The 20,306-nt window shown below is 42.8% G+C and overlaps 1 protein-coding gene across 5 annotated transcripts in view; it reads right to left on the bottom strand.

Moving 5' to 3' along the window:
* The window catches only part of pigg (phosphatidylinositol glycan anchor biosynthesis class G (EMM blood group)), a 76,659-nt gene extending 56,929 nt beyond the window's left edge, over nt 1-19,730 (bottom strand). For all 5 annotated transcript variants that reach the window (XR_010964811.1, XR_010964812.1, XM_067994351.1 and 2 more), the window contains exons 1-6: nt 19,566-19,730; nt 12,520-12,725; nt 10,421-10,630; nt 8,043-8,231; nt 7,350-7,488; nt 4,612-4,824 (exon numbers count right to left, since the gene is read on the bottom strand). Coding sequence is in view for 3 of the 5 variants with exons in the window: in XM_067994351.1 (XP_067850452.1) it covers nt 4,612-4,824; nt 7,350-7,488; nt 8,043-8,231; nt 10,421-10,630; nt 12,520-12,725; nt 19,566-19,719 (1,111 nt within the window). In the remaining 2 variants the exon portion in view is untranslated. The remainder of the gene's footprint in view (nt 1-4,611; nt 4,825-7,349; nt 7,489-8,042; nt 8,232-10,420; nt 10,631-12,519; nt 12,726-19,565) is intronic.
* Nucleotides 19,731-20,306: the final 576 nt, after the last annotated feature.

The raw sequence follows: 20,306 nt of genomic DNA, 5'->3' as shown, positions 1-20,306 counted from the left end.
GGTGATGGGCTCTGGGTAGCAAGCTAACTCTCATCCTCCTTCCCTCTGAATATGCTCAGTGAAAAATAAAGTCATGTCCCCGATGGTTCAGCTGTTCAATACACTGCCCACTGTGCAATTGAGCTGCACAGGCCTGGAAGGGCCTAGCTTTAAACCCAGTCTTCACTGAGTTCGATGATCTCATGCAGCATGGATGTCACAACTGGCCCCGTGATTCTGCGCTTGGAATAGATAGGGGGAGAAATCAGCAAGGGGACTGCAGTGATCCATCAGTAGAAAGTTCACGTGGACATTGGACGAACCACAGAAGCATAAAAGGTGGCCGACTTGATTCAGCTCTTTGCTAGGGCAATTCAAAACTAATCTCACACTCCAACACAGTACTGTAAGAGTGCTGCACTCAGAGGTGCTATCTTACAGATGAGATATCAAACCGAGACCCCCATCTACCCTCAAGTGGATGTAAAAGATCCCATGGCAATTTTCAAAGCAACAAAAACAACTTGCATTTATATAGCACCTTTAACATAACACTCTTGTGAAGTACCTTGGGACATTTTGTTATCAGTCAAAATTTGACTCTGAGCCACATAGGGAGATATTAGGGCAGGTGACCAAAAACTTGGTCAAAGAGATAGGTTTTAAGGAGCGTCTTAAAGGAGCAAAGAGGGGTAGAGAGGCAGAGAAGATTAGGGAGGGAATTCCAGCGCTTAGGGCCTCAACAGCTAAAGGCACAGCCACCGATGGTGAGGCGACGGAAATCGGCGATGCACAAGAGACCAGAATTGGAGGAACGCAGAGCTCTCAGAGGGTTGCATGGCTGGAGGAGATAGGGAGGGATGAGGCAATGGAGGAATTTGAACACAAGGATGAGAATTTTATATTAAAGGCATGGCTGGTCCAGGAGCCAATGTAGATCAGTGAGCACAGGGGTGATGGGAGAACGGGACTCGGTGCGAGTTAGGATGGGGGCAGCAGAGTTTTGGATGAGCTGAAGTTTACAGCTGGTGGAAGATAGAAGGCCGGCCAGGAGAGCACTGGAAGAGTCGAGCAGGACCAATTCCTTTTTTTAAATCTCTAAGCATCGTTCGATATTCTCCTCCAGTACACCTACATTTTTATTTCCATCATTTGTAAAAACCGATGCAAAATATTTACTATGCACCTCTGCCATATCTTCATCCTCCAGTTACACTCCCTCATTCATCCCTAAGTAGTCCTACCCCCTCTAACTATTCTTTTATATGATTAGAAAAAACTGTACTATTTCCTTTTATATTGTCTTGCAGCCTTTTTTCAGATTCTCATTTAACCCTTCAATCCTTGCTGGACCGAAAATATCCAGGAAGCAATCCTACATACATTCTAAAAAGTGTTCTCCCTTATGATCGCCTGCATCACATTTATTTTTTAAAAATTCATTCACAGGATGTGGACATCGCTGAAAAGGTGGGCATTTATCGCTAATCCCTAGATGCCCTGAGAGGGTGATGGTGAGCTTTCTTCTTGAACCACTGGTAGCGGCTCGATACAACTGTGTGGCTTGCTAGGCCAGTTCAGAGGGCAGTTAAGGTGTGGGACGGAAGTCACAGAGGCCAGACCGTGTAAGGATGGCAGGTTTCCTTCCCTAAGGGGCATTAATGAACCAACTGGGTTTTTATGGCAATCCGACAGCTTCATGGTCACTTACAGAAAGCAAATTTTTATTATTTCCAGAGTTTTGAAATTGAATTCAAATTCTCAAGCTGCCATGGTGGGATTTGAACTCAGGTTCTCTGGATTATTAGTCCAGGTCTCTGGATCACTGGACCACTACACTACCATAACTAATCTAGTCTATCTTGGGATAGTTAAAATTACCCATATTGTTGCAGTGTTGTTCTTGCATATCTCTCAGAGCGGTCTGCAGATATCCCTTGCTATTTCATCTCCATTGTTTGGAGGCCTGTAATGCACACCAAGAAAATTGCAAATTGTACCTTTTTCCTTCCTATTTCTTAACTCCATCCATATGGATTCTGTCTTAATGTAACCCCTAAGGACACCCTTATATTCTAGCACTGTGCTAGAAACCTTTACTAACACTGCCACCCCACCCCTCTTTTTTTCCCTCCCTATCTCTACTGACAATGTTTCCAGTCCAAACCTAAATGACATCTCCATTAAAGTCACTACAGTATAGCCCACCATATTTATTACCTTTTCTAACTCTCCACCTTTTTGAATGTTCTGTGCATTCATACATACTACTCAATCCTGATCATTCTTTTTCTTAGTTTTCTCATTTAATTTTTTTGATATCCTTTGCTCCTTTGACAATAGCGTATCTCACTACCTCAAAATCTTTCTTTCCCTTTCTTCTCTGATGATATTTTCTCATTATTAATTTCAACTAAGCCGTCTGCTCTTATTCCAACAACTTTATTAAGTTGCTCTAGTCTCAAACCTAAACTTCCCCAACACCTCTGCCACATTAGTTTAAAATCCTCCCCCACTGCTCTGTTTACCCTCTCCTAAGAATGTGAAACCTTTCCTTCTGCATCAGCCTTGGAGCCACACATTGACCTTCCTAATCATTTCCTGACCTTCCTAACCATGGCACAGGAAGTAATCAAGAGATTACCACTTGTGAGATCCTATAACTCTTCAAACTCCTCCGCAAGACCTCAAAACGTACTTCTATCTACATCATGAGTTTCAACATTGACCATGATTTCGGGCTGCTCTCATCCCTTTCCAGAAGTTTTCCCACCTGTTTCATGATGTCCTCCATCCTGGCACCAGGAAAGCAATATGACAGTCGGGACTTGTGGTCAAAAAAAATGTCTATTCCCCCGACTATAAAATCTTCCACTGCTACCAAGCTCCTTATAATCTATCTACCTTCTCACACCCCAAATAGTCCATTGCCCATGACGCCACAATGTTTCTCAGGACCTCCCTCCACTGAGTCACTGTAAACCTCATACTTTTCCAACATTATGGGGGTGATTTTAACCCCCAAGAACGAGTGGGTTGGGGGTTGAAAATAGTTGTTTTTTTGGGGTCGCAACCGCAAAATTTTCAGACTTTGCTTTCCCAGTGGGAAGCCTGTACTTTTACACGTCGACGTTAAACCCAGAAAAAAGCTGGGTTGCAGTCGCAGCCCAAAAAACAACTATTTTCAACTCCCACCCGCCCCCAACCCACCCATTATTCGGGTTTAAAATTACCCCCTATGTATCTATTGGACAATTTCAGTAACTCAGGTGTGCCCCACACTAGTGAGTCCTGGCTCTCACTGCTGCCCCTGTGGATGATCACCCACTTTTCTCTTTCTACGCTACCCATTTGTCCTGAACTGTCCATCATTGCCTCTTGGGTGAAATTTTGGACAGCATGATCCAGGAACCCCTCATCATCTCTGAGCCGCAGAGTGTGGCTTCCTGCCCCTCGAGCACAAGGACCCTCTGTTCCAGAGACTGAAATATCCGACACTTAATACAAATATGCTGCCCTGGAAAAACCAAGGATCACATTCCACATACATCATGAGGGTTCCCTGCACCGCCAGCCATTTGTGCCTAAATCCCTCTGTGTCTAAAACTTAAAAAGAAAGTGTTTGGTTGAACTCCCACTAGCCAACTTTCACAAGAATCAAACTCCTCTACTTACTTCACATACGAATTATAGAATAAACCTTTGTCCAACTGCTTCACTGAGGCTAAACTCCCGCTGAGACTAAACTCCATGATCTGCTGGCCTGTTGCATTCCACTGATCTCTCGCGGCTCGAGGATTGGGCTTGGTTATGATGTCCTCCATGGTCAAATAACCTGCCAACTCAGAGCTCAGGCATGAGAAATGGCCACTTGGCGAGGTATCAGTGCTCATGGAACTGTGCCCCAGAGTAGTCAGCAAATTATTATGGGTAGAGTTGGCACCCTGGAAAAAGGCAGAGATGATAAGCAGGCAATGCCAACCAAACAGTTTGATCATCTAGATGCCATTGAAGTTAACAAAAAAGGAGGCCATTCAACCCATCGTCTATGTGCCAGCATTTTGCAAGAGAAATCCAAATCCTAATTCCACTTCTACACTCTCTCCCTATATCTTCATCTGCTTCAAATATTTATCCACTTTTCGCTTTAAGGATGCAATGATCTCTGCATCAGCCACTCCGTTTGGCAAAGCATTCCATAACCTGTTCACGTCTTCCTCAAGTCTTCTACAATCTTCTACTTTTGCGTGCAATTCAATTTGAATCACCTCGGAACAACGCAGAAGCATTAGGGCACATAGTGTGCCAGAGGGTGAAGTGGTGTCATTCAGAATTCTTAAAAATCCCACTGTACATGCTTGGGAGACCCCAAGGCACTTCAAATACGATGATCAGAGCAAAAGTAAGGGGGAGGGAATGTTTGCTAATATAAGTTCAATATTTTAAGCTGACAATATCAAAACACACAGCAGTAAACTGAGCTGGCAAACATTTATGAGTAAATACTCAGCCTCTCCAATGGCATTTAAATAAACCTCGGGAAAGAATACTTCATTCTCATCTTTAGAAGCTGGTGTCAAGCCTTTCTCTGAGGCTCATCCAACATTTAAATATGCTGCTGTCTGACCTTACCTTTCTCATATGCAGGAATACTCTCTTGAACCAGCATACTAAGTTGGTATCCATTAAGATGCAAATATCTAAGCTGTTCCCTTAAAGGTCTTTCCTCAAGGACAGTTAGAATGAGACTTCCCAAATTGTTCCGTGGAATAGGCAAACCAAATCCTAACGCCAAAGTGGAAGTGAGGTCTGTCTGCTCCACATATTCAGAAGCAGCAAAGGAATCTAGAAGTTAGATAAGGTAAGAAAAATGAAATAAACATTTTATCTAGGATCCAAAATTTGGGGAAAAATTGTAACAGCTCACTAAATGTATTATCTCTAGTTAAGTTTTATTCGCAATGGGAATAAAACTAACAGCAGAATTCCACCTTTATTCCATAACACCCTGGTCTGCAAGATGTGGAGATGCCAGTGATGGACTGGGGTTGACAATTGTAAACAATTTTACAACACCAAGTTATAGTCCAGCAATTGCTGGACTATAACTTGGTGTTGTAAAATTGTTTACAATGGTCTGCAAGACTAATAGAATACTCCATGAGTCAGGTTTGTGTTTCATGAAGAATTAGCAATCAGTGCCATTTGTTTAAAAACTCAACATACTACATGTCCTCAGTCATGGTTTTTGTTTGTTTCCAAATGTTACAGGCCTGCATGAAAGTCTCAAGAGCAGAATGTTTACAGAGTGAATGTATTCTACCTATAAAACAAGACATTTGTTAATGGATATTCTGGGACATTCCTTAATGGAACTGCATTCTATTTGCATAATGTGATTTTCCTTAATGGAAGTGTATTCTACAGTGTATGCTGGAACATACCTAACAGTTAGTGATGATCCTGCTTTATAGGTGCTAGTTAGGGACATTCTGGAAGCAGGCATTTTCTGTAAAATGTCTCTTTCCTTACATCCATTGACACTAAATGAGGAATACTTCCTATGATTCACTAACCCCGTGTATGGCATTAAGCAGGACCATGAGGGGGCTTGACAGGGTAGATGCTGAGAGGCTGTTTCCTCTGGCTGGAGAGTCTAGAACTAGGGGGCATTATCGCAGGATAAGAGGTCGGCCTTTTAAGACTGAGATAAGGAGGAAATTCTTCACTCAAGAGGGTTGTGAATCTTTGGAATTCTCTACCCCAAGTGCTGTGGATGCTGAGTCAGAGTATAATTAAGACTGAGATCGATAGATTTTTGGACTCCAGGAGAATCAAGGGATATGGGGATCGGGTGGGAAAGCAGAGTTGAGGTTGAAGATCAACCACAATCTTATTGAACGATGGAGCAGGCTTGAGGAGCCGTATGGCCTACTCCTGCTCCTATTTCTTATGTATATTCTAAATTGTCCATGGGCGCTTGCACATTTTCCATTTTTTATGAAGTGCTACAATACTTGGTTTGAGTTTAGCTAAATGGAGATGGCTAGAATACAGTGCAAGCTATATTGCAGGCAGTTGTCACACTTCCTTCCTACTGGATTTACATCCTCCCACATTTAAAAGGTGCAGGGAGTTCAATTTTGCACAACACAGCTTGGTTGCATTCTCTTGAGCCAGGATGGTGTGGGCTGAAGTCCCATTCCAAACCTGTAAACTAATAAAATGCAACAACGCAGAACAAGTAAAAGCCAATGAAAAAAGGTTACTAAAGGGGTAGGTTGAACACAAATCAAAACAATCATTTTTAAATTAACAGAAAAGCACTATGTCTAGCCAATTATTTTCCTACTCTGTTGACTGTTGCATATGGGTTTGATATCAGGTAAGACTTACAAAGCAGCTGAATGAACTGAATGCAATACAGAGTATGACAGCGACGTTTTGGTGACCATTTCAGTTTATGCAATTTGAGAAGAAACATTCATCCTATCATTCGGCATTTGATTTGAACCCACGGGTATTAATTCCAACTAAAAAAGATTCAGGACCACAAAAGAGAAGTTACTGCTCCATGCAGGTGACTAGTACGCAATGGCCCATAAGTCTCTTTTAAAGAAACTGCTTAACTTTTCACTTGTCAAATTAACACTTAATTATGCAAGGTAAAATTAACCTTAAAAACAAAAGAGATCTTTGCGAAGGTCGTCAGTGGGACAGGGAAGCCTTTTAAAAAAGTGAATAAGAGGTTAATATTGTGTTAAAACACTGCTTTTACCTCCGGGTTTAAATCAAATGTAGAATGATGAGGTGAATGTTTTCTCTCAAACTACATAAATTGAAATGGTCTAAGTAAAATGAGCTCAGGTAGTCCAATAGGTATGTGCTCTCAGTACAAAACTGGCCTCAATTCAGCATTGCCAGCTTCACTCTGAGGTGCTAAAACTTAAGGGTCAAGATTGAGATAGTGCTATACCTGACTGGGTGCAAGAATTGACAACTCACATCTTTAGCAAAACTTTATCAAAAACAAAGTCAATAAGCAGTTAAAAGTAAAGGATTGGAGATGGAGAAATAAATGTTTAGCTGTAAGGTGAATAGTAGTTAGAATTATTTTTGATCTCGGCTAATTAAACCATAATCTCTTACTTTCATTTTCAATCTCACCAAATCCGAGGAGCAATCAGTCATGGTTATGAAAACAGCTATGAAGATTTAGATAAAAAGAATAAAAGAGAGTTGGAAATCTAAAATAAAAACAGAAATACTGGAAAGGCTCTGCACCTGAAAGATTTAAAATAATAAAAGGCATAAAAGTACTAAAACAGTACTGTTATAAAGGTCGTTAGAAACTTCTTTCTAGTCCTCACCTTTCTTTCTGAAAGCAGGGCTGATGAGAACCAACGGAGTGTTCACTTCATGATTTGAAGATCCTCCATGACTGCCTGTATCCGACATGCCATGATCCCCACACAGTATCAATAAACTAGGCAGAGAAGTTTCCCCTTCCTGTAAATTGCCATACAAAAAATACAGATCTTTATACAAATACACTGGATATAATTTGCAATTCATTCCAATTTTTTTAAAATTTAAAAACATGCAATCGTCCTAAAGTTTTCAAGTGGAAATATATTCCACGTAGAATTGTACTCTCAATTGATTTCTTATTAATGTATAATCCCCTTCCACAAACTCACATTGAATGATGAGACCAGAAAAGTCCCATACAGATCAGGTTTACTGGAGGTTGCAAGGGAGAGAACAAGAGAATGGGGGAAGAAGTGGGGGAGAGCATGCGTGGGGGAGGATAAGTGAAGAAGCTTCATAATTTAATCCTTTAAGCCTTGGTATCATTCTGGTGAATCTGCGCTGTACCGCCTCCACAGCCAATATACCTTTCCCGAAGTTCAGTGCCCAAAACTGTACTCCAGATGGGTCCGACCAAAGTTCTGTACAATCGAAGCACCACTTTCTTAACCCCCTTGTGATAAAGGCCAACGTTCCATTCGCCCTTTTCGCAGTCTTAGGATTAATGCAAATTTTATTGAAACTCTACAAACCTTGGATAGTAGTTCTACATGAATCTTCTGAACAATGTTATCCATGTCACTGAGTTTTGGTCCAATCAGATGACTATTTGGTCCAGCCAGGTGGCCAATGTGATCTAATCCAAGGTAGTGTAAAATTAATAAATCCCAGTCATTTCTTTTTAATACCTTATCCAAGTGCCTGGTTACATTTTCATCAACCTGTTATGGAAAAATACATTTTGTACTAGAAAGTTAAGCTTCAGTCCACAATAACGGTCACTACAGCATTATATAAGAGTAATGCAAAAAATTATTTAAAAAGGCACTAAGACTATGAATCTCAAATATAACCTATTGCAGTAGTCAGGTAATATTTTGTTTTTACCATTATTTAAAGCTAGTTTTTACTGATACCAAAAACTTGGCCAAGAGTTATTAAAAGGCTTTACTATTTTTTTCTGAGGCTGCATTACAAAATCTGTTCTCAATGTGATGGAAACATCAAAAAGGGCTTTTACATGCCAAAAATTTGAACACACAATCATTGGCCAATTTAATAAAGTGAATAAACCAGTTTACATTAAGAAGAATTAACTTGCATTTATACGGGGCCTTTCACATCCTCAGGATGTCCCAAAGTGTTTTATAGCCAATTAATTATTTTATAAGTGTGATCATCTGTCATTATCTCTAGACTCGACTATTCCAATGCTCTCCTGGCCGGCCTCCCAACGGCCGGACTCCCATCTACCACCCTCCATAAACTTGAGTTCATCCAAAACTCTGCTGCCTGTATCCTAACTCGCACCAAGTCCCGTTCACCTATCACCCCTGTGCTCACTGACTCACATTGGCTCCCAGTCCAGAAACGTCTCAATTTTAAAATTCTCATCTTTGCTTTCAAATCCCTCCATGGTCTCACCCTTCCCTATCCCTGTAACCTCCTCCATCCCTACAACTCTCCCAAGATCTCCACGCTCCTCCAATTCTGGCCTCTTGCACATCCCTGATTTTAATTGCTCCAGCATTGGCGACCATGCCTTCAATTGCCTAGGCCCTAAGTTCTGGAATTCCCTCCCTAAACCATTCCGCCTCTCTACTTTTGGTCACCTGCCCTAATAATTCCTTATGTGGCTCCGTGTCAAATTTTGTTTGATAACAGTCCCATAAAGCGCTTTGGGACATTTTACTACGTTAAAGGTGCTATATAATTGCAAGTTGTTGTTGTCGTCGGCATGTAGGCAAATGCAGCAGTCAATTTGCATACTGTTCCACACACAGCAATGGGATGACTGACTGGTTAATCTATTCTTGTGAGGTTGGTTGAGGGATAAATATTGACCAGGTTTTTCTTCAAATATGCCATGGGATCTTTTACATCCACTTGAACTGGAAGGTGGGGCCTTGGCTGTACATCTCTTCTGAAAAATGACACATCCGACAATGCAACACTCAGTACTGTACTGGTCAGCCTAGATTATATGTTCAAATCCTGGGAGTATGTTGAACCCACAATCTTCTGACTCAGAGGTAAGAGTGCTACATTGAGCCAAGATGACAAGTTAAGCACCAAGGATATACCCTAACCTAGTAGAATTGATCTAAAAGGGTGAACATACCATACTCCCTTAAAAGTGAGTGAAGTATATATCTATCTATATTTATCCATCTATATATATTAAAAACACTTCCTGTTGTCATGTTTGTCATACCTATGTCAACTTTTTTCGATTATAAATTCTTATATCCACACCTATAATGAAATCGCCTATGTAAATTTGTTATGATTTGCAACTGCACAATTTGGCAACGGGATGGCTCCACGAACCAAATTTCAGACTCTGATCAAGCTCTTAGTTCTTTTTGAAGTGATGCTTTCGTTCAAATAAGTTTGTTGCAAACTTTAAAATTTCAATTTTTTTTAGTTTTAATAATTTTAATACGATTTTATGCATCTCTAACCTTTAATCTTTCTTCTCAGTTTAAAATAAGAATTGGAGGGAGCGGAAGGAGAGAGAGGGGGACTTCCCTCCAACATAACTTTTCCCTGACTACCCCTGAAAAAAAATCAAAAAGTGTTGTTAATATGTCTATAACCTTAATCTCCTTTCACAGATATCGTTCCAGCTTCTTTTACAGATTCCAATTGATCCCAAAACAACTCCTTTCTCTGGGAATTTGTTCTACTATATCCACAGATCTCTTGTGATTGGCACACTGTAATGTTCTATTTAACACATAACCTGTCTTTTGGCTCCTTGCTCTCATAGTAATTATTTTGCGCAATTAAATTGGTTACCTTTAGGCCTTGTTACTTAAAATATCTGGAAAGGCTACAAATACCTTGTGTTACGAGGAAAAGCAAACTATATTTGGTACAGTACAAATTGTGTCAAAAGTGTACTTACCTCAGTATAATCAGACACAAAGAAAGAGGTAGTCCCATCATATTCTACAAAGTGATCAGGAAACAGTCGAATCCAAGTGTCATCACCATAGAACAAGGTTCTTTTTCCAGCAGCTTTTGCCTGCCAGATTAGATTATCTTCCAGCAGAGTAGCAGAATTTAGGTTCATGATGACATCAATAAATCCAGGAATTCTGCCGGTCATCATTGCCTACACAAATCCATACATTTCAAAGACAAAAATTGGAAGACTTTCAGCATTTCCATAAATATGTGCTAAACTTCTGTATTTGTGTTCAAATCCTACTAGTTCAGATAATCAAAGTTGAAAAATAAGTATTACTTTTGACAACTAAAACAACTCTTTGAAATTCCATTCAAACACATTCCCCTAAGCATACTACAGTTTTTCTTGCAACTCCCCCACTTCTAAAAAATAAAGTCAGGTCTCCCCACACAATTCTCAGCCAAAAGCCAGACAGGCTACCTTCTCCCAGGCCTTTTTCAATGCTGCACCTTGAGGAACAGACAGCCATTTATCAACCCATATCAAAAACATGATATCTATCTCTTCTTCACGTAGGCCTTTTCAATGTTAAAGATGTCAATTCTCTGTGGTGCAATGAAAAGCAGCAACTCAATCTGTGGAGAATTGCAGACACGGCTACACGTTATAAATCACTGCGATGTGTGTATAAAGTTAAGCAAGAATTTTTTTTGTTAGTAAACTGTCATTGGTTTATGAGGGAACTTTAGTAAGAGGTTTATTAAAAAAAAACTATACACACAGAGGACCCCCTACATCTGCATTTAGAACTGGAAAGGAGGCATTCAACAGAACACAAATCTCCCACCACATATAGTGTGTACTCATGTATAGGCTGCTCTTACGCAAGTAGGTTCAGGCTGTAAGTTGGTGGATTTCTATGTTGGTACAAGTAGTAGTAAATCATTGCAATTCATGCGACGTGCTAATATAGGTGCGTGCCAGAATTGTATAAATGATAGCAAGATCCCTGGATCTCTTACAAAACTTCAGTATTCAAAAAGTTCCTTGGCTAAATAGAAAACTTAAGGTCAAAATGAGACTTAAAAAGAGGCATGTGACAAATGTATGGCTAATAATACAAGAAAATTAACTGGAATATAGAAAATAGAGAAGCAAAAAATATTAGAAAGGCGTACGAAGGAAGACTGGCGGGTAACAAATAACATTTTATAAACAAATATAAAAACAATAGTTAAAGTAAGGGTCGGGTCAATTAGAGATGACAAAGGAAGTCCTCTTAAGGAGGGCAGAGGAATGGCAGAGATACTAAATGAGCACTATTCACATTTGTGTGAAATTTGATGCAAAGAAGAATACAACAGCGGGCAGTGGAGCAATTAGATACTTTAGATAAGGAAGTAGTACTCAAAAAAATGAGTGGAACTCAAGATGAAAAGGCACCAGGCTCTAATAACATGTCATCTACAATGCTGAGGCAAGTTAAAATAGAAATAGCAAAGACTCTGACCAGAATCTTGCAAATCGAAGACGTACCAGAGGACTGGAGGGTTGCCATTGCAATGCCTCTGTTCAAAAAGGGAGAGACGGATAAACCAGGTAACTATAGAACAATCAGCCAAGCACTGGCAGTGGGTAAGCTTTTAAAGGCCGTAACACAGGATACAATTAATACTCACCTGTAACAACATGGATTAATTCAGGTCAGCCAGCACCAAGTTGTAAAAGTCAAGACTTTAAGGAAATAACAGTGTACTGATAATGGAACAAAGGAAGCTGCAAGGGGATATTGATAAGATAGTGAAATGAGCAAAAAAGTGGCAAATGGAATTCAAAGTCGGTAAAAGTGAGGTGGTACTTTTGGTTAAAAAAAATTACACTTTGAATTGGGAAAAGCTGGGTAATGTGGAAGAGCTGAGAGATTTGGGATCAGGTGCACAAGACATTAAAAGCAGCACCTCAAGTGATAAGGGCATAAAGAAAACGAACAAAATAACGAGTTATATGGCAAGAGATATAGAATATAAAAGTCCAGATGTAATGGTGAATCTCTCAACAAATTACGATGAACCACTCTTCTTTAGAAGTCTTACCTTAATTCTGGGCATAGTGACTGTTGGTGGCCAGGCCTTAGCAATAAAGCTGTGTGATGAACCTTGTTCAACCAAATGCCTTGTATAAGGCATGAATTGTCTTCCTTTTGGTCCAAACACAAAATCTTCTCTCAAAGCATCCACCAACATAATGACAACTCTTCTAAACAATGGAGATGGTAGTTTTGTCCAGTTTGATGTAAGGCCTAAGTGAAAAGAATGGACACATGCTTTATTTACATTTTGTTAACTTATTTAAAAACTAATGGATCTCCCGGGCATTGCTCACATGTACTTATGCATCTGCAGCAGTGTAATGTTTAGTTGCTGACCTCACCTGTCCCTTTAAAGCCACTGCTCAGCAACACCATATGAAGAGGTTGGCCAAATAGGCATATGCCTGAGGTGATTTCAGTCTACAACTGTTGATACTGGAAATTTCTCTAGACTGGCAACTGCCTGGTTTCTCTCTGCCAGGAGAGGGCTTGTCAGCATGACATCAGTAATCTATCTACCAGAATCCCTCTTTGTTGCATTCTGTAGAATACCATTTATCTTATATTCTTTCCTAAATTCATGACTTTACATTTGTTCACTTTAAATGACATCTGCTACTCGCAGCCCAACTTCCCAGTCTATCCTGCATTTGATCAACCAAAATTCCCTTTTGTTTCAAGTCCCTCCGAGTTTAGTATCATTTGCAAACTTGGAAGAATTTTATGTCCCCACGTCCAAGTCAGTTATGACTCGATAATTCCAACGTTCCCCTGGCCAACCTCCCAATCCCCATAAACTTTAGTTCATCCAAAACTGAGCTGCCCATATCCTATCCCGCATCAAGTCCCTCTCACCCATCACCCATCCTCACTGACCAACATTGGCGCCTGGTCCCTCAAAACCTCCAGTTTAAAATTCTCATCCTCAAGTTTAAATCCTTTTATGCCTCTGTCAAGCCTACAACCCCCTCCCACCCCCCCAACCCAAACTTTCCATTCCAGTCTCTTGCGTCTCGACTCTTCCCTTCTCCCCACCATTGACAGCCATGCCTTTAGCTGCCTAGGCCCCACGCTCTGAAATTTCCTTCCTCTGTCTCTCAATCTTCCTCTCCTCTTTAAGAGCCTCCTTAAAACCCATCTCTTTGACTAAGCTTTTGGCCACCCCACCTAATATTTCCTTTGGCTCGGTGTCCATTTTTGGTTTTGCCTCTGTGAAACATTCTTCTTTGTTAAAGGCACTAGATAAATACAAGTTGTATATTGTAAACAGTACTGATCCATCCAGTTACGTTCTTCCATGCGGATCCAGCTCCACATACAACCTTTGCTTCGGCCAGTTTTCAATCCATTTCAGAAGCACACCATCTATGTCATGCTTTTCAAACCTTTTGAACCTACAAGACACTTTATCAAAAGCTTTGCTGAAATATAAATAAACAATATCCTGTGAGTTCTCCCTATCCAAGATGTTATCTTTTCAAAGAACCCCAAGAGATTTGTCAGGCATTATCTCCATCCCATAAAGACACGTGGGCTTCCTCATATTTCTGTATTTCTCCAATTGGTTCATAATTCATTCCTTCAGGATGCCATCCATACTTTACCAGTTATGTCAAGCTGACTGGCCTATAGCCTGGGGTTACCACTGGTCCTTTTATAGACTGGTATTACATTCCTTTTTCACCAGTCCTAAGGCACAGTCTTTTTCTATGGATTCCCTAAAGGTGCCTGCTAAAACATTTTCTTGCTCTATCTAAACCTCAAATGACAAAGCTAAAGAGTTTTTAAACTGGGTTAAATATTTAGAATGACAACTAATGTAGGATTTAAAAGAAAAACTGCAAATGCATTAAATCAAATAAAAACAGAAAATGCTGCAAACATATAGCACTCACCAGGCCTTTAAACAGCTGAGCAGCTCTCTGCTCAAAGTGCCTTGGCACTCAGCTGAGATGTATTTCACTCAGCAGTATTTCAAAAGTTTGAATATATTGGAACATTTACACAAGTCACTGATCATGTGTTTCAATTACCAATCAGCACTGTTCGCTTGTTCAATCACACTCATCAGCACTTTAAACAGCTGAGCAGCCCTCTGTTCAGAATCACACTTATGAGCCAGCTGGAGTTCATCAGCTGTTGACTTATAATGACTTGCAAAGTTGTGTGAATATTTCTGATGCCTAAACAATAGGATGAACCGCTGGAAGACGATCTGTGTAAATTACCACCAAAGCTATGACTAGCCTTGACATCCCATTAGAGTCACATCATGTCTACTGGGTGTACTGTTCTACTCAGAAGCATTACCAGCCTCCCCAGCCATCAGCATATGCATCCTTCAGCTCTGGTGCAAATCAATTCCTTTACATTACAACAGTGCCTACACTTCGAAAGTATGTCATTGGCTGTGAAACATTTTAGGACATCCTGAGGTCATGAAAGGAGCTACATAAATACAAGTTATTTCTTTTGATCTGTTCCCCATCAAACATGTGGAGAAAGAACATGTACAATATCTGTCAAATGTAAGGAATCTTACAACACCAGGTTATAGTCCAACAGTTTTATTTGAAAATCACAAGCTTTCGGAGATTATCTCCTTCGTCAGGTGAGTGAGTCTGTCAAGCAGAACAAGTGATGCATAAACTGTATCTGTAACTGGGATGACACAAGTAGAGAGGGCTCTCCTTCCTACTTACAGAAAATCCCAAGCCCCTACCATCAATGAGCTGTCTAGGCCGTCCTCTGAAGACAAAGATTCCCACATCCCCACTGAGTCCCTCAACTACCAGGCATGCCAAACTAGACTCAAACACCTAACGCCAGGTGATTCAAGCTCCTGATACTGCCAAATAGTAACCATCACAAAGAGTGAAAACTCTTTCGCCAAAGATGCTGCCTCACTTGCTGAGCTTTTTCAGCATTTTCTATTTTTATTTCAGATTTTCAGCATCCACAGTGTTTTGCTTTTGATTTAGTGTTTAATTCACTGCCACGTCTCTTCCAGGAATGCCCACCTTGAAGAAGTTCTGCTCTTCTCTCTGACGGGCTTTCCGTTTGTCTTTTTTACCTTGTTCACCTTCATTGCTTCCTGTTTCCCTTCTCACGTTTGAATAGGTTTCTTCTAAAAGTTGCTTTCACAGCCACATCTCTTTCCTCAGCAACCGTCTCCAGCTCTGACTTATTCCATGTGTAAGGAATCTTACAACACCAGGTTATAGTCCAACTTATAACCTGGTGTTGTAAGATTCCTTACATTTGTCAACCCCAGTCCATCACCGGCATCTCCACATTATTCCATGTGGTTTCCAACTTAAACTCCACCTTTCATGTTTCAGATCTACCTGTGATTACAGGTATCTCCATGATATTCAGCATTCCTCGAACCACTGCTTTTGTCGCTTCCTGAGATCCATGCTCAACTCCATGCGCCGTCACATGCACGCTCTCGACCTCTCTCTTCAGCAGCACCGACTCACTATTTCAGAGTTGTCCTGGTCCACAGTTCTATTTCATCCTTCACCTCATCCGGCGCTTTAACAAAAAACTTTTCTTCTTCCTTTCAGGGGTCAAGGATTGCAAGCTTCAACAACTCTTAGATACCAACACCCCTCTTGATTCTTCTTCCCCTTCACTTTCCTCTGACCCCATCCCTCCCTCCAATGTCACCCTTTGTCATGTTTTCACCATTCCCTCTGACCTTCCCCTCTCTGACCCAGAACGATCAATCCTCAGCAAAGGCCATAGCTTCATCCCCTTGCGCCCCCACCTCAACTAATTTCGAGCTCGACACGTGCTGAGCTCTTCTTCCGTCGCCTTCGCCTCCATGCCCACTTCTTTGGCCAGGAGTTTCGCCCCCCCACCGCACAGTGGACCCATTCTCCCGTATTCAGAATTCTTGTTCCACATGGACCCAACCCTCTCTTGATCTTTTCATTGCGAACTGCCAGTGTGACATCGGCTGTCTCAATTTCTCTGCTCCCCTTGCTCACTCTAACCTACCTCCCTCTGAACTTGCAGCACTCCGTTCTCTCAGGTCCAACCCTGAAATTGTTATTAAACCTGCCAACAAGGGCGGCGCTGTTGCTGTGTGGCGAACAGACCTCTACCCTGCAGAGGCTTAACGCCAAATCTCTGACATCTCCTCCTACCTCCCCCTGGACCATGACTCCACTGCCGAACATCAAGCCATAGTTTCCCAGACCATCACTGACCTCATCTCCTCTGGAGATCTCCCCGCGCCCGCCCACCACGGCCTCCAACCTCACAGTCCCCCAACACTGCACAGCCCACTTCTATTACTTTCCCAAGATCCACAAACAAGACTGCCCTGGGAGACTCATCGTTTCAGCCTGTTCTTGCCCCAAAGAACTTATTTCCTCCTTTCTCGACTCAATTTTTCTCCCCTTGTCCAGTCTCTTCCGACCACCTCTGCCACTTTAACAATTTCCTGTTCCCCGGCCCTAACCGTGTCCTTTTCAACATGGATGCCCAGTCCCTCTACACCTCCATCCCCCACCAGGACTGCCCGCGGGCCCTCCGCTTCTTCCTTGAACGGAGGCCCAACCAGTCCCCATCCATCACCACCCTCCTCCGCCTGGCTAAACTTGTTCTTACATTGAACAACTTCTCCTTTGACTCCACTCACTTCCTCCAAATAAAAGGTGTCGCTATGGGAACCCGTATGGATCCCAGCTATGCCGGCCTTTTTGAGCGATACGTGGAACATTCCTTGTTCCAGTCCTACTCAGGTCCCCTCCCTTACTTCTTTTTCTGGTACATCGATGACTGTATTGGTGCTGCTTCCTGCTCTCGTCCCGAACTGGAAAATTTCATCAACTTTGCTTCCAATTTGCACCCTTCCCTTGCCTTCACATGGTCCACATCCGACTCTTCCCTTCCTCGACTTCTCTATTTCTATTTCTGGGGACAGGCTGACATCAAATATCTATCCACCGACTCCCAGAGCTACCTTGATTTTACACTTCCTCCCACCCCGCTTCCTGTAAGGACTCTATTCCCTTCTCCGAGTTTCTCTGTTTCCGTCGCATCTGTTCTGATGATGCCACCTTCCACGCCAGCATGTGTCTTCCTTTTTCCTTGACTGAGGACTGTAGATGACAGGGTCCTTGACCATGTCCGTCCTATTTCCCGCACTTCTGCCCTGACCCTTTCCCCTCTCTTCCAGAACCATGAAAGGGTCCCCCTTGTCCTCACCTTCCACCCCACTAGCCTTCACATTCAACGTATCATCCTTCGCCATTTCCGCCACCTCCAGCATGATCCCACCACCAAACGGATCTTCCCCTCCCCTCCCCTCCCCTTTCAGCATTCCGAAAGGATTCTTTCCTCCGCAACACCCTGGTCCACTTTTCCTTCACCCTCAATACTTGCTCTCCTCCCCACGCACCTTCCCGTGCGAGCGCAGGAGATGTAATACCTGCCCCTTCACCTCCTCCCTTCCCACTGTCCAGGGCCTCAAACACTCCTTTCAGGTGAAACAGTGGTTTATTTGTACTACTTTCAATTTAGTATACTGTATTCACTGCTCACAATGCGGCCTCCTCTACATCGGGGAGACCAAACGCAGATTGGGTGATCGCTTTGCTGAACACCTCCGCTCTGTTCACAAGCGTGACCCTGACCTGCCGGTTGCTTGCCGTTTTAATTCCCCATCCCACTCCCACTCTGACCTCGACTTCTTACACCGTTCCAAGGAAACTCAACGTAAGCTCGAGGAACAGCATCTCATCTTTCGTTTAGACACTTTACAACCTTCTGGACTCAACACTGATTTCAATAACTTCAGTTCATAACTACTGCTTCCATTTTTTCAGACAGCAAGTGCTGGTAATGGTTCTGCTGTTGCCATTTACAGCTACTCTGGACCGATCTTTTGTTTCTTAGCTTGTCCCATTACCGCCCTCGTCTTGCACCATCATCCCTTTTGTCATTTAATCACTCTTGCCCTCTACCCTATCACAGACCTTCCCTTTTGTTCTTTCCTTCCCCCACCTCCCCGTGCTTGCTTAAAAACTTTAACATCTTCCAGTTCTAATAAAAGGTCTTCATCCTGAAACATTAACTGTTTCTTTCTCCACAGATGCTGCCTCACTTGCTGAGCTTTTCCAGCATTTTCTGTTTTTAATACAAAGAGTGAAGAACTGCACGGTGATGTAGGACCAAAGCAGCGTGTACTCTGTCTGTTCTCCTATTACCTAGTTACCTGGAAAAACAGGGCAATATTACAATTACAGGGCAGTAACACACTGGCAGGACTTAAGGGCAGTGGCAGGACAGACAGGGCAGCAGCAGGACTGTAGGGCAGTGGCAGGGCACAGACAGGTCAGCAGCAGCAGGGCACAGGCAGGACTGTAGAGGAAACAGGCAGGGCAGCAGCAGGACTGTAGGGCAGTGGCAGGACTGTAGGGCAGTGGCAGGGCACAGGCAGGTCAGCAGCAGCAGGGCACAGGCAGGACTGTAGGGCACAGGCAGGTCAGCAGCAGGATTGTAGGGCAGCTGCAGGACTGTAGGGCACAGGCAGGGCAGCAGCAGGATTGTAGGGCAGCAGCAGGATTGTAGGGCAGCAGCAGGATTGTAGGGCAGCTGCAGGACTGTAGGGCACAGGCAGGTCAGCAGCAGGATTGTAGGGCAGCTGCAGGACTGTAGGGCACAGGCAGGTCAGCAGCAGGATTGTAGGGCAGCTGCAGGACTGTAGGGCACAGGCAGGTCAGCAGCAGGATTGTAGGGCAGCTGCAGGACTGTAGGGCACAGGCAGGGCAGTGAAAGGAAATGTCTCCAAGAAATGGCCCATCCCGAGGCCCAAGGACTCTCGCTCTTGGCCCTCTGTATCAGTATGAAGACGGTCTCCCTAAACAGGCAGAAAGATGCTTTCTCACCCCCCGCCCCCCGCCCCCCCCAACAAAGAACACTGACTTGCGGCGGGGGGGGGTACGGGCCACACCGGCAGCAATAGGCCATTAAACCCCACCGGCGGGGCGGGGCGGCCCGTCAGTCAAGGCGTCGGGTATAGTGAGCTCCGGTTACCTACGACTGGCTCTTCCGGAGTGTCCGACAGCTTGGCTTTTGCAGAGCCGAATGACTTCAGAGGAACCGGGAAAAAGCCTCGCAGGAAAACGGCCATTCCGAACACCTGCACCAGGAGGCCGCAGCAGGCGAAGAGCGACGACCGCAGCTTCATCTTCCCGAGCGTCTCCCCACCCAGTCTGCGCATGTGCGAGAGGGCCAAGGAGGAGATGGGCAGAAGGTTCAGAAGTGGCTTAAGTTTCAGGTGAGGAGGAGAGGAAATTTGGAGAACGAGCATTAACTCACTGTTTTCATCGTAAAATGATTTATTGCAGTGAGTTAATGCTCGTTCTTTCGTTCAGCCTTTTTCTTTCTTGAAATGTACTTATTCTACATCAGTTTTTGATTGTTTTCATAGTAAAATGATTTATTTCAATCAAAAAGTGATGTAGAATAAGTACATTTCAAGAAAGAAAAGGGCTGAATGAAAGAACAAGCATTAACTCGCTGAAATAAATCATTTTACTTCGAAAACAATAACAAAGCGGTAAGTATTAGAATAAGTACATTTCACGAAAGAAAAAGACAACGAAAGAACAAGCATTAACTCACTGAAATAAATCACTTTACTTTGAAAACTACAACGTGTGCTCATATAGAGCCTTTAACGTAGTAAAACGTCCCAGGGTGGGTCACAAAATTTGACACCGAGCCACATAAGGAGATAGTAGGACAGGTGACAAAAAGCTTGGTCGTAGAGGT

The sequence above is a fragment of the Heptranchias perlo genome, chromosome 1 (assembly GCF_035084215.1).
Source record: "Heptranchias perlo isolate sHepPer1 chromosome 1, sHepPer1.hap1, whole genome shotgun sequence".
NCBI classification, from domain to species: Eukaryota; Metazoa; Chordata; class Chondrichthyes; order Hexanchiformes; family Hexanchidae; genus Heptranchias; species Heptranchias perlo.
The sequence above is the reverse complement of the archived record's forward strand: the minus strand, read 5'-3'. Positions and strand labels throughout refer to the sequence as shown.